Raw genomic sequence first — 13,784 nt, forward strand, 5'->3', positions numbered from 1 at the left:
TGTATGTTTCAGAGTAGCAGCCGTGTTAGTCTGTATCCGCAAAAATAACAGGAGTACTTGTGGCACCTTAGAGACTAACAAATTTATTAGAGCCGAATGAGTACTGTCTATCGTGGGCACAGTCAATTATATGCATACCAGGAGCTAAGCTTGCAAGTACTGCAAATACCGCCTCATAATATAATTACATAAGCAGCAATTTAATATCTTGGTAATCTCCACTAGTCTGAGCTGAAACTGGACTGGATCATCACATTGTAACTCAATATTTTAAGTTTCTAGGCCAAGTTCAGCCTTCAGTTACACCCATGCAATCTCACTGTTTGAAACAATTGAAATCAGTGGGGGTTGCCTGCGTGTAATCGAGGGCAGATACCTTTATCTTATCTTCTGTTGCCAAGTTCTCATCTCCTCAGCAGTTGTCTGCAGCCTCTTCTGCTTAAATTTGCCCCTGTAGCTTCAGGGCTGACTCTTTTTGTCCCAAAACAAATAAGATTACTGTCGTCAATAACATGTAGTTTGGCTGGGTGTGGGATGGCTGTCTGCACATTCTCTGCTAGAAGAGCTTGCTTTTCAGACATTGAAGCTTTTCCTTTGTCTTGGGTAATATGACAAACATCAGGGGAAGGAGAACAATTGGGCTCCTTTGAGCATAATATCCTTGTTGCTCCCTGGCAGCTTGTAGAACTTTCCCCAGACATTGGGGAGACTGAGAGCATACTGACTCCATCTGTGTGATAGTCAGGATTTCTGCAAAGATGTATCTAATAATAGCATTTTTGGTATTAAAAAGGGTTTTCTGAAAGGTCTAAGTCCAGAACTATAGAGAATATATTTTCTATAGAGGCTATAGTGTCTGAGTCCTTTTAAAGTGCAATTCATAAGTATATATAAGAATGGTATCTCTTTACTCAACAGAGTTGCTTCTTGTGTATTCAGAGTCCTGTCTACTTCCTGTAGTGCCAAAACTAAGTTTATTGCTTTATACCGCTGTTAGCTGCAAAGAGCCAACACAGTTTAGACAATGAGCTGCATTCTTTTGCATCTTGCGCATCATCATCAGAACTGTCCACTAGGCTCCAGTCAGTTACACTTGTGCAAGCCTACAATGGAGTGGCACAGGTGTCGCTGAGGTCAGAATATGATCTCCAGGATCTTTACAACTGCTGATATTGTACAAAAAGGAAAGAACTCAGCACAAACTCAGGCTGATCCCAGAGGTGGCAGTTACAAAACCCATCTTTTAACTTGTCCATGAAGCACTCTTAATCTGGAAGTCATTGAAAAATAATAGTGTCTGTTTTAGTCACTTTTCCGAGGACAGCCACACTTTGACACGCATGTTTGCTTGCTCCAAGGATCACTCTAATGCAGTAGAACTTTCAGTGCAGATTTCTTTATGAAGGGAGGACAGCTTCTTTGCCCCTTTCCAACACCAGACCCACCTTCCTACCTTTCTCTGCAACCCCCCGGTAGACATTTTCTGTTGGCAGGCAAAATGCCTTCTCCCTCTTTCTTAGGCAAGGTGGACCTCTTTAATATTTGTCTGGATTATTCTACAGCTGCATCTGGCTCTTTGAGGCTGAGATGCCCCAGAATGCAATGCAGTACAATAGGCTAAAAGTCCTATTATCCCATGAGAGAGAGTCCTTACTGTATCCTAGCTTCATCCATTCTGAGTCTGTGGAAGCAGAAAGATTGTCATGGGAACCTGTTGGGAGCTTGGAGGACCATCTCTAAGGGAAAGCTGTCTGACATGACATCCTTAAGGCAATAGCCATATTTCCCCCTGGCTGTTTAGAATTTTGCAGGATATAGGATTCCAGAAAGTCCATCAGGTGGGCAGCTGAAATGGCTGCAAACTGTCCTCTGCTGGGTTGTGGTGGGGAACATGTCTAACCAGTTGTAAGGGACAAGGGTATAGGCGGTCACAGCTGAGGTTTGCCCACCAGGGATGGGAGTTGCCTGGCAGGAGTTGGAGCAATCGCAAGGCCAGGTCCCGTAAACAAGAGTCAGGGTCAGAGTCAAGCTAGGGTCAGAGACTGGAGATCAGAGATAGTACCAGGTTAGAATCAAGAGGCAGAAATCAGGGTTGAAGTCAGGCTGGATTCAGAGACAGAGATCAGGAGATGAGGCGAAGTCTGGTGTTCCAGCAGGCCAAAATCTGTGTGGCTGCCCCGACAACTTCCTGGGGCTAAGTAGGAGTACTTGGCCAATCAGAGGGCCACAAGGTACAGTCATTCTGGGTCCCTTGGGCAGTGCTTTTTGCAGCACCTACTCTGCACAGTGCTCCCTAGCTGTGCCTCTGCATGGCCTCCCAGTGCCACTGTGGGAATATCAGCTGCCCTGGGCTCTGCAGACCTGAGTTCTAGTCCCTGGGTCCTAACACCAGCGCAGCCCATAAAGTGGTGTCCCTGGCCTGGGATTAGGTATAGCTAGGTTCTCAGGCGATGTGCTAATTTGCGCGTGCCTTTGACAACCTCTGCCAGCTGGGTTCTGGTGGAGTGCTCCAGGGAAACTGAGGGTATGTCTAGGCTAGAAATGCGACTGCAGTAGCGCTATAGTGTAGGCACTTATTACAGTGATGGAAGGGGTTTTTCTGTCACTGAAGTAAATCCACCTCTCCTAGAGGCAGTAGCCAGTAGCCAGGTCGATAGAAGAATTCTTCCACTCCCTTAGCCATGTCTATACTGGGCTTAGGTCAGCCTAACTATGTCTCTCAGAAGAGTGAATTTTTCATACCCCTGAGCGACTTAGCTAGGTCAACCTAACTTTCCAGTGTTGAGCAGCCCTGAAGCTGTCCCTGACCTGTGGACGCCTCAAGGAAGAGGGCCAGTGAGAACACCAACAGCCCTTCCCACAGGTTAATTCTGCTACCCTCTTCCATGGGGCATAATAGGCCTTGCTAGTGCTGCAGGGTGTGATCTGCACCTTCTTGTCTCAAGGGCTGAATCTATTCCAAAGCTTCATTTTCTAAAATGAATGCAGACAAAGGAACAGTGGACATTTCCGATCTGCTCAAACATTTGACACATGGAAATCTAGTCAATTAAAGAAAACTCAAAAGAACATAGCTGTAATGCAAATCAAACAACTAAATTTTTTTTTAAACCCTAACACTTCCGTGCCCCTCCCACACCCCTAAAAAATATCCCAAACAGGTTTTTTTTATTCTGAAATGGGAGAAGAGTCAGAGACTCCACTAGGGTCTTTTGTATTGCTGTCAAGCATGTATGAAAGTTGCTTTGCTCAGCTACTGCGGTGACAGACAGCAGTATAATCGAAAGAAAGAAAGAAGTTTACAGGTCCTACCTCTGCCTGTTTGTAAAACCACAAAAATTGGCAGGGGGACAATCACATTTTCCTATTTGAAAAAAAAATTATTTTTCCCTGTTGCTATATGAAGGATCTTCACAAGGAGGGGAAACTGGCTAAATACCTGATTCTACGGGGGAAACAGTGAAATTGATCATACGCAAATTGCTGTCAAATGCACAAAGTAAAACTGAAAATGTAAAGAATATTTTTCTGTGATCTTCTTCAGTTACGGGAATCTTAGGTGTTGTTGTTAATAATACTAGCTAAGCTGTTTTCAGACAGAGAGACAATTATCAAGTCGATGGTATCCCTTTGAAAGTTTTTTCCTTTGTCTATTTTATAGTGCTCTTTCATTTACAATCCATTTACTTGCAAAATCAGCTTTGCTTAAATCGTTATTTCCCATTTGATTTCCTGATTAGCTGTTTTTATAATAAACTGTAAGATCTTTGGGAATAGGGACCATCTTTTTGCTCTGTGTTGGTACAACACCTAGCACGATGGAGCCTAGTCCATAACTGGAGCTCCTCAGCACTATCGCAATTCAAACCATAACAACAACAGAGGCATGTTTTAAAACAGCTAGTATGTAGGGTCAGAGCTCTGGAAGAATTCAGGGTACAGGATTTTTATGAAGCTTTTTTGTTCTTTCTGGAAAGTCTTCAGCAAAAAGTACTCCTCATCTCCATCTTTTCCAATATCTCCAGTGTTTTGGCTGATATCATTTCTAATTTTCATGGTGCAATAAAAATGTAGTCTACTAGTAAAAAAAAAAATCATGTAACTACTTTAAAACCACATGGCTCTTTATCATTAGTTATATATTTAGTTTTGTCCTGCTATTGCAATTTAATCAAACTTGGAGCAATAACAGTGCCATATCCATTCTTCTGGAGATCTCCTGGGACACAATCAATATCCTTTCAGGCTCAAATGGATTTCCCTCCATTTGTTTTCACTATCCAATAAAATAAGGTTTGGAATTAAAGCTGATCATTTAAGTAATTAAATAGTATGGACATAAACCCTAAAATGATTATCATTTTGAAAATGTTTCTTTTTAATGGCAAAAAACATTACTACTAGGAGACAGTGATATACTGTACATTTCACAGGCTCTGGCAGAAATGAGTACATTTAAGCTTTAAAACACATGAAGATCTGGTTCAAATTGCTCTATGTAAAATAAAACATATATATGAGAAATATTGAGCTATAGACCCTACTTCATTTTTTAAAGTAGTGTTTTAAATGTTTTATTTTTGTTCTTGCATGTGCTATAGAGGAGGAATAAACTGTTAAATTGCCCGGGGAAACTGGAAAGGTCTGTACTCTCTCATATTTTACTAATTTAATATTGCCCTCTTCAACCCTGGATACTGAAATGCTTTTCTGTCCTAAACTAGCCAAGACAACAAGTTTGAACCAATTTCTTCAGTGAAAATTATTTTCAGGTTCTCACTGGGTTTTAGAAATCCAGGAGACGGTCGGAAAGGAAAACACTCTGAAGGAGTTCAGGTTGTACCCTACCTTGCAGGGGTGGAGGGTGTCTGCTTCAAACGGGGGTTGGGATGCAGAGAAAAGAGAAGGAGGGAAGAATTACTTTTTAACTTCTTGAGAAGAACTAGAATATATTAATTTGGTGTTTCCTTGCAAGTCTCATAATTTATTCTTGTACTGAGAGGTGTCTGTCTCTTTTCCTTCCTGCACCAACTTACAAACGTAAAAGCTTAAAAAAAGTAAAAGCATGTTTAACCACAGCAATGCTGGCTGGGGAGTTGTATCACCCAGGCAGTAGTGTCTGCAGGTGTTGTGCCTGTATAGGACAGAAGCTGGCCTGATGGCTCCTGGGAGAGTGGTACCTGAAAAGTGCAGTATGTACTTCCTCCAGGTGCTGGCAAATGAATGGGAATGCAGGGCCTTGGTCATGCTCCCACATGTACAGTCACACCCCATGCTGGGTGTACAATGCCGTTGGTCATTGGCCCTCAGCTGGTTGAACTTTGTTTTCATTCAAAAATAGGATAAATTTTGTAAGTTTAATTTTTTTTGAAATGTTAATAGAACAGTGTGACACGGTAGGTGAGTTAATCTCTTATAGGACCAACTTTTGTTGGTGGAAGGGACAAGCTCTTCCTTAGGTCTGAAGAAGGTAACCAGAGTGCCTAAGATAAACAGAAGGTGGAATAGATTGTTAAGCATAAGGGGTTCACACCTGCTGTAGAAGACCACTTAAAATGAAGTGGGCAATTAAGGGCAGCAGGCAATAGGGTATGTTACAAAATGTTGTAATGAGCCAAGATAAGTGCACTTGTTAAATCTATGGTTTTTAGCATCCAGCAGAGTTATGAATTTAAGTTCTCTGGCTCTTCTTTTGAGGGTGTTGTGCAGTCACAGTTTCAAGACAACTGCACCTATTTTCTCCCTATGTCGTCCACCCAGGGGCACCCATTTAATTGTTTCCAGCTTCTTGCTGTCACTTCTTCTGGGTAGAGATTTGTGCCTCACTTCCTTCTGAGTGGGGTTTTTAAGGCAGTTCCCTGATTTACAGTGTGATACCCCCAACAAGTCAATCTGCTTAAACAGGCCAGTGGCTGTGCTTTGCTTTCTCTCCAAAGGCTATGACCAGTGTATTGCCTGCAGGTGTAAGTTACCACACTGCTGCTTCTAAGCAAGCACATTTTTTGTTAAGGTAAAAGCATTAGAGAGAGAACATATCAAAACAATAGAAGTTCCTACGTGCATGCTAAAAGGCTTACCAGAGGTCATTGCCTTCTCCAACCAAGGGGTCTGGTAGGTTTTAGTCCTTCACAACCCACAACTGGGTTTTCCCCATAGTTACATCTTAGATCCAGAACCAGAACAAAAACTGGACAGATCAGCCTATTTCTTTATAGTGCTCAGGCCTTTGAGCTTGGCCTGCTGTAACAGGTAATCAGCAGACAATGATACTCTCCTGGAGCTGGGGAATTTGCATTAACCTTTCCCAGGGGACTCCCCAGAAAATCCACTTATTGTTCCAGAAGTCCACACTTGTCTGGCATATTTTCAATATAGTCTTTTTAGAACTGCCAGGTCTGGTATCTGCCACTCCTCCCTAGAGAGGTTCCATACAACCCCAGCCCACAATAATACATAAATTAAACATAAAAAGGTTTTTCAAGAATATTGCAGGAAATTGCCATATCAGTCATAAACCATTTTAGGGATGGCTTAGAAATTAATTCTGCCATTATACAAGGGAATGAACTAGAAGTCTCACAATAATTCCTTCTAACCTAAACGATTCTATGATTTTAACAATCAGAGCGTACTGAAGGCAAAAGAGTGTAAACTCACTTTATAGTGAAAAGTTAATTTCTTGTCTCTCATTATATGTTCCAGGTTCTTGTAACAGTTTGGAAATTTTATTAGTTTAACTTCATTTTATTTATTTTTATTTTCTTACTTAATGGGCCAAATTTCCAAAAGAGCAGCGTCCAAATTTGCGCCTGCAAAATTTGCACCCACATTTTGCACCTACAGTTGAATTGTGGATGTAGTTTTGATTATTTTGCAGTCAGGCTGGGAGAGGCTAATGTACTCAGCAATGTGCATGCAGTTCAGTGCCAATTTTGCTGGCAAAAGTTATATCTGCACAAAGGACTCTGGGCCTCTGTCCTTTGAAAATGTATCCCAGTTTACTTATTGGTACCTCTGTGTTAATCAACAGAAGCCAATGAGATGGGGCTGCTGGTATTGCAAAGATGAACTGAATTCTCTTTTAAAACCTTTGCACAGTACAGAATGCTTGCAGCACCTGAAATTAAAATGTCATATACTGGAAAGCCTGACTACCACAATTTTGCACTTTGGGTAACAGGAAACACAAAGGATTTCCTGTAACTTTTTTAAAAATTATTTGCTGTGAAAAACATTTTAGGTTTGAAAAACATTAGCTAGCCTTACTTCCAGTTCTTCCACTCCACTGCTAACCATTCAGCTCAGTTAGAAAGAAAAACTACAGTGAGATATGAACTGCTGTTTGGAGCAAAAACCTAATTTTGATAAAAGTACAATTAGGGCCAGAAAAGTGACTATGCAAAAATATCCCCCTCACTCAACACAATCTGGTGCCTGTGTGTTGGGCTGACTGTCCTCTTTAGTGACAAAAGTAAGCAATGTTTTTATTACGTTTGACTTCTGTTTGCAAGCAGGTTCAATACATTTGAGAGAGAGAGAGAGAGAGGGATTATTATTTGGCTTGCAGGTCATCAGTAGAATTGCCAACAAAATTCTAGCTTCAGAATCTATGTTACTGGTAAGTTTGCAGGAGCCAGAAAACTTTCTGACCCCAGGTTGAATTTGTGGCATTGGCAGATAGGAAAAAACACAAACATTTTTACTTGTAAAATGCTCTGGAAGTTCAGGACCAAACTGTGTCAAGTTCAAATCATGAGTGATGATTATTGTGTTATTTGTACTACAGTATTGCCAGAAGCCCTACTACATAGAACTCTGTAACGTTGTAGAGCCACTTTTCAGAGTATTACCATACCCGAGCCCAACAATGCATAGAATGTTGTTATAAAGGGTGTTGCCATAGTAAATGATGTATCAAAATTTCAATTATAAATGCATTTTAATATTTCATTTATAACCGCTTTTTTCTCACACATGACTAACCCATCCTACTTCAAATCCCTTCTAACTAACCATTCACGTGATGCTTTCTGGAAATTGTCAATTGATAACAGCTAATAGCTAGGTGGCTATTAGAGGCCACTGATATCTATTTAATTTATATTTTATAATACACAAAAATGACTGAACCCTATCATTCTATAAATATATAGTCTAACCTCTCTTCAAACTTTGGATTTTTGATCATGACAAAACTTAAATCATCTTTGTTTTTAAAAATATAAAATTTGTAAGTACTTATTCCATAATGTAGGCTAAAAACATCTTTCATTTAATAAACAGAAGTAAATAATCAAGATTTAAATTGGCTATTATTCAATAAACACCACTTTATAAGGACTTCAAATATGGCTTCGCTACTGTGGATCTGCAATACAGTGCCATTCTTAATGTGCACTGGATTTCATATGGAGTATGGAAGAAGAAAAATATGAAGTCAGCTAAATTGTAATGGATTTATTGACTTGATTGTGACTTGACCAGCAGTCAATGATTGATTTGTAGCTTTTTTAGGCAGGAATAAACCAAGATGTGGTATTTTGGTGCAAACCCAAAGAGGAGTTTATTTACAATAGGAACCAGAAAAAAAAGTGGTGAATACAATAATGAAGTGCTTGCAGTTTGAAAACAAGACAAAAGATATTGATGACCACAAGATAAATAGGCATTCAGTCATTAGTCAAACAACTGCTGCTACCTTCCCTCAGCCTGTGCCAGCGTCTTCAACACAGCTCGCGTATCGGATTCCACAGACCGCAGTCTTTATGCACACAACAAACACCCATCCGTTTCAATGGGAGTTACACAGGAGGCTTTGCAACTTCAACCGCAGACTAAAGCTGTGCAGAAGGACAGCAGCCATCCTAAGTCCTCAGCTCTTCCCCCTTCAAGGTCAAGTTTAAGGGTTTACCTGCACTGCATTTGGGGTGTGTGATTGCAGCATTTTGCAACATACATACCCAAGCTAACTTTAATCTAGCTAGCGCGGGTACCAACAGTACTGAAGCCACTGTAGCATGGACTTCAGCGCAGACCAGTTGCTTGAGTAATTACCTAAGGTTCTGGACAGGCTTGAATGGCCTGTGTTGAAGTCTGTCCAGCTGCAGCTTCACTGGTCAGGTTAAAGCTAGCTTGGGTATGTATGTTGCAATCACACACCCCAGTTACAGTGTAGATGTACCATGAAACATATACAACATCATCTCCAACTATAATGTACAGTGAAATGTTCTCCACAATCAGTAGGAGGACACAGGCAAACAACACACAATCTATATGTAGAGGGAGCCTGCACAACTGCCACCCACTTGCCCTGATATTGCAAGTGGAAGCTTGTGCTCTACTTTAGCAAGTAAACAGGCCCTGCCCCTACCTGCCTGTTGGACTCCAGAGTTATTTGCTCCATAGCCAGTTTTCTGGGAAATTGCTCTCAACAAGAACATTCTCTCGAGAGTGAAAATAAAACAGAAAATACACTAAGTTCATGGAACAAGCGAGGGAAGTCGCTCTTTTGGAGCATTTCACTGCTCCAGTTCAGATGAGCTACACTGGTGTAAACTGGAGTAAGTCTGACTTTACACTGGAGCAGCACATCACCACCACCTTGGTTCCTGTGTAGCTGCATTGGTGTAAGACACCCTTGCACAGACATGACTTTAGAAAAGGGTAAGAAAACAGAAGGGAAAAAATATATGTAGAAAGAAGGTTTAAACCAGAGAGAGGCAGACTAGGCCTATGTAGACCCCTAATGAGAGATCCACTGGAATGAGAGATCAGCTGGAAATCATGTAACCCACCGCTCTGCTCCATTGCTTCTCTGCTCTGTTGTGCCACTGTCCCTGTGCCATCTCTCCCACTAGCCCCATGGAACTCTGGGAGGAAATTTGCCACAGGCCCCACAGCGCGAGGGCTGCAGGCAGCTGCAGGAGCCCTGTCAATGTGGCTCCAGTGGAGTCTCACTGCCAGGAAGCTGTCTGTGTGTGGGAGGTTGGCGTGGGGCAGGGGTTGGGTGCATGCATGTGTGTGGGAGACCCAGATGCAACACGGAAACCCATGGAAGATCCCTGAGATTTGGGGGCAGAACCCACAGCCTGTTTTGGAGGGGTGCAAAGCCCACCATAATGAGAACGGGGCCAAATGTCAGCCAGAACTGGAATGATCTGGTCCATACTATAGTTTCCATATCCTGGGTGTGCAAAAATCACATGACACTGCACCTGCTGTGAAGAAAACAGGTGTCTCTATTTTTATATATGTGCTGCAAACACTGCAGACATACCATAACTGGGTGGGTTAAAGATAGACTTTCATCTTTAAAAATGTATTTAAACTACACAATGAGACTTTAGATGTTACATGTAATGCCACCAACACAAGTGTAAAAACGGGGAAATGAACAGTTCAGACATCAGCAAACCATTTGCAAGCAGAAATCTTCGGCATAATGCACGCTCCTCGTAGCACACATTTGCCTGTGCTGCTAATATAGAAACAGCACTAGTCCAAGTTTGTTTCTTAGAAATTACACACGAGGCCTGACATTCCTACATTGATTAAGTGTAACGTTTTCACTGCCTATGTATGGTGGAACCACTCTAATCCTGGTCCTAGAGCATAACTAGAGCAGCTATGCTGTGTGCTGGGGAACACTTTGGAAACTGGTGGTGAAAGCAGAGGGGTCTAAAACTGGAGTAGGCTACACAGCGGCATCTATGACACATTTTATATAGTGGGCCATGGCCACTATATAGTGGACCTATATGCCATCAAATCCACCTATCCCAGTGGCTTCCTATGGATTTGTGATGTGCCGTGAACCCCTATGAAGCCAGGCTCTGGCACAGGGTGTGTGAGTAGCTAGCTCTGTGTGGCATCCTCAAGGCCTGTCCTCAATGGATCCACATCAGTTCTACTGTAGGCGGAACCCTCCGCGACCCTGGTGGAAGGGCAGGTTTTGCCCCATAACCAATTTCTACTTTACCAATATCCTGAAATAAATCCTATAAGGCTTTCACACTTAATTTTTCAGAGTTTGGAAAATAATATTCCTGGTTTGAGTGAACTTTTCAAACATGGTAACATAAGAACGCATAGCAGTCTAGGATCAATGATGTTAGCCTCCCAGAAGAACTGGAGCCAAAATTGGATTGCTCTGTGTGTGTGTGTGTTGGCGGCGGGAGGGGGGGCTACATCTTCTTAGGGTCAGTGGGGTTGGAATCCTGAGGTTAGTAATAACATATGCAGTCTTCCACTTCTAGGAGAAATAAGTGACTGGCCAAATTATTATTTTTTTATTTTTATTATTCCATTAAACCCCAATTTGGTAGTGACTGAAAAGACATTGCAATATGTGGCCTTTGGGAAATCAATAGGCGATCTGAGCCCATTTCTATGTGGATATAGTATCCACATCCTACAAGCAACCCTCACAACTGGCATTAGTTGTGCCGCCAGAGAGGCTCTGGATTGAATAGACCAACTGAACTGTCTGACTCTCACTCTAGAATAGGATTAAGGCATGTCAGTGGAACAGTGTGGGGAAGCTCATACTTCTGCAGTCCACCCTGACGCTGATCTGCTCTTCGTGGATTTCTGTCTCCAGAGTTGGCAATCATGCCCCTTTCACCAGCTCAAAATTAAATCGATTTTAATATTTTTTTTAAAAAGAAGTGAATCATGAGGTGAGAGATGCTATTGGTAAGTGGGATCCCATTAAATAGTGAGGCAAGTAACTGCAGAAAAGGGAGCGCCTTGTTACAATAACCCTGTACTGTAGTTTACTTCAGAAAATCCTGTGCAGTCAAAACATCAGCCTAGTTTCTTAGCAGCTTGCTGATTGCTCAATTATCCAATTGTCTATTTGTAAGTCTTTTCAGCATTATTCAAGGCTGAAACAACTTTAAACTAAAAAAAGAGAAAGTAGGTTGTGAAATTTGGTTGCCAACCCCTGGATTATGTATTTTGTTTTCCCCGTTATACTATAAAACAGACTGTACGGTTGCATTTCCTTCCACTCTTGCATAGCAGAACATTAAATAATAGCATCTGCACTATAATATATTTTCTTCACTTACATAATTTGATTAATGGTATGGGGGAGGAGGATCGTGTGGTTAAGACATAGGACTGGATGTCAAGTGATCTGGGTTATATTCACAGCTCTGCCACAGACTTCCTGGGTGCCTCCTATAACCTCTGTAATCACGCTTCCTAATATGTAAAATATTTTCCTTCCTTACGGGGTTATTGTGAAACTTTAATTGATTATTGTTGGTAAAATGCTTTGAGAATCTTGCATCTAACTGAGTCCCGTGCTATAACACTGTGCAGATGTTTTAGAAAATTGCAAAGTAGGATTGTTACGGTCATGCCGGTGCTAAGAGTTGGTTGACGTATGATAACGAATGTCATTTTCAACACTTACATAACTATGGGGAGTCTTCTAGAAGATGACATGCTTTAAATCTAACTGACATGATTACAGACAAAAAAAATACACCTTTCCATGCTAGTATTATGCCTGTATTTAGTTTGGGGTCTTGGTAGGAATTTTTATTTATTTTTGTTTTGTTTATTTTCTGATGCAGTTTCACCTTGATAAAATACTTAGCAAAACCACAAGACAGTTACATTCCATCTACAAGGAAGGATAGGGGGATTAGCACTAGTATTCTAATCCCAGATAATCCTCTTTGGTAAATCGGTGACCTGCTCTGTGCCTCGGTTTCCCCATCTATAAAAAAGAATAATACCAAACTCACTAAGGATTAGTCAGTGTCTGGAAAGCACAATGTAATCATTATTTTATGTGCTATTAGAATATTACTAACATGTCAGTGTGTCTTTGTAAATCAAATCTACATTGTGTATCTAATTTCTAATATTCAAAGATCCCAGGAAACTTTTTGAACAAGAAGTAAAGAGGAAAACATTTTGCTGCTGTGAATAAATAATGGAGGGGTCTAATATTTACCTGAAATGGAAAATAGATGCAGGTTACAGCAAATGTAACAGTGTAAAAGCCACAAACAAAATGTGATAAGCTTTCAAATCCCTGAGGATTCGGCAGTGCAACAGCTATTACATTCACTAGGAATCACAGGATTAAATCTGTGTAACACAGTGAAAAGATACCTAGTCTGAGATCTGTTATCCCCTTTATGCGCAATATGGTTCATTAGTCAATGCAAATAGAACTCATGCATGAGAACTGAGAAATTCCTGATTTTTTTTAAAAATAGAAAAGCAGGATTATTGAAGTGTATTGTTCACATCTGCACATTTTTCAGAAGTTGGTAAGTCACTAAAAACCTAGTCAGTTATCAAATAAAACTTTTAAGAGACAATTGTAAAGTATATTCAACAAATATTGTAGTGTCTATATTTAATAGTCATGCATATTTATTTCAAGTGACTGAAGTAATAACAAACTTACCATTAATAGAAGCAATTCATTTACTGCTGTGCACTATTTGTCAGTCAGTGACCCAATCTACTTGTAGAGTACAAGGAAAAGCAACACATGTCCCCTTACAAATACTATCCATCATTAAATTAGTGGGAAGGAAGGAAAGCAGCTGAAACTTACTATCATTACAAATGTTCCCAGGAATTCCGACAGGGCTTCTTTTATAAAGCTGTTCTTCAAGGCAAATTTCTCCTTGAATGTTCTTTTGCTTTGCCCGTTCATTTTTTGGTTCCTCTTGTTGCTCTGTAATGCCAGTTATGCTCCAATACAGACCCCTCAAATTTGCTTTGTAATCATCCCTGCTTCAGCTGAACTT

At 40.9% G+C, this 13,784-nt stretch overlaps 1 protein-coding gene across 1 annotated transcript in view; it reads right to left on the bottom strand.

Annotated features, from left to right (window-relative positions):
* The window catches only part of AQP9 (aquaporin 9), a 38,979-nt gene extending 25,289 nt beyond the window's left edge, over positions 1-13,690 (bottom strand). The window contains exon 1 of the mRNA XM_065412307.1: positions 13,589-13,690. Coding sequence (XP_065268379.1) covers positions 13,589-13,690 — 102 coding nt within the window. The remainder of the gene's footprint in view (positions 1-13,588) is intronic.
* Between the last annotated feature and the right edge of the window lie 94 nt (positions 13,691-13,784).

Source organism: Emys orbicularis, chromosome 10 (genome assembly GCF_028017835.1).
Source record: "Emys orbicularis isolate rEmyOrb1 chromosome 10, rEmyOrb1.hap1, whole genome shotgun sequence".
NCBI classification, from domain to species: Eukaryota; Metazoa; Chordata; order Testudines; family Emydidae; genus Emys; species Emys orbicularis.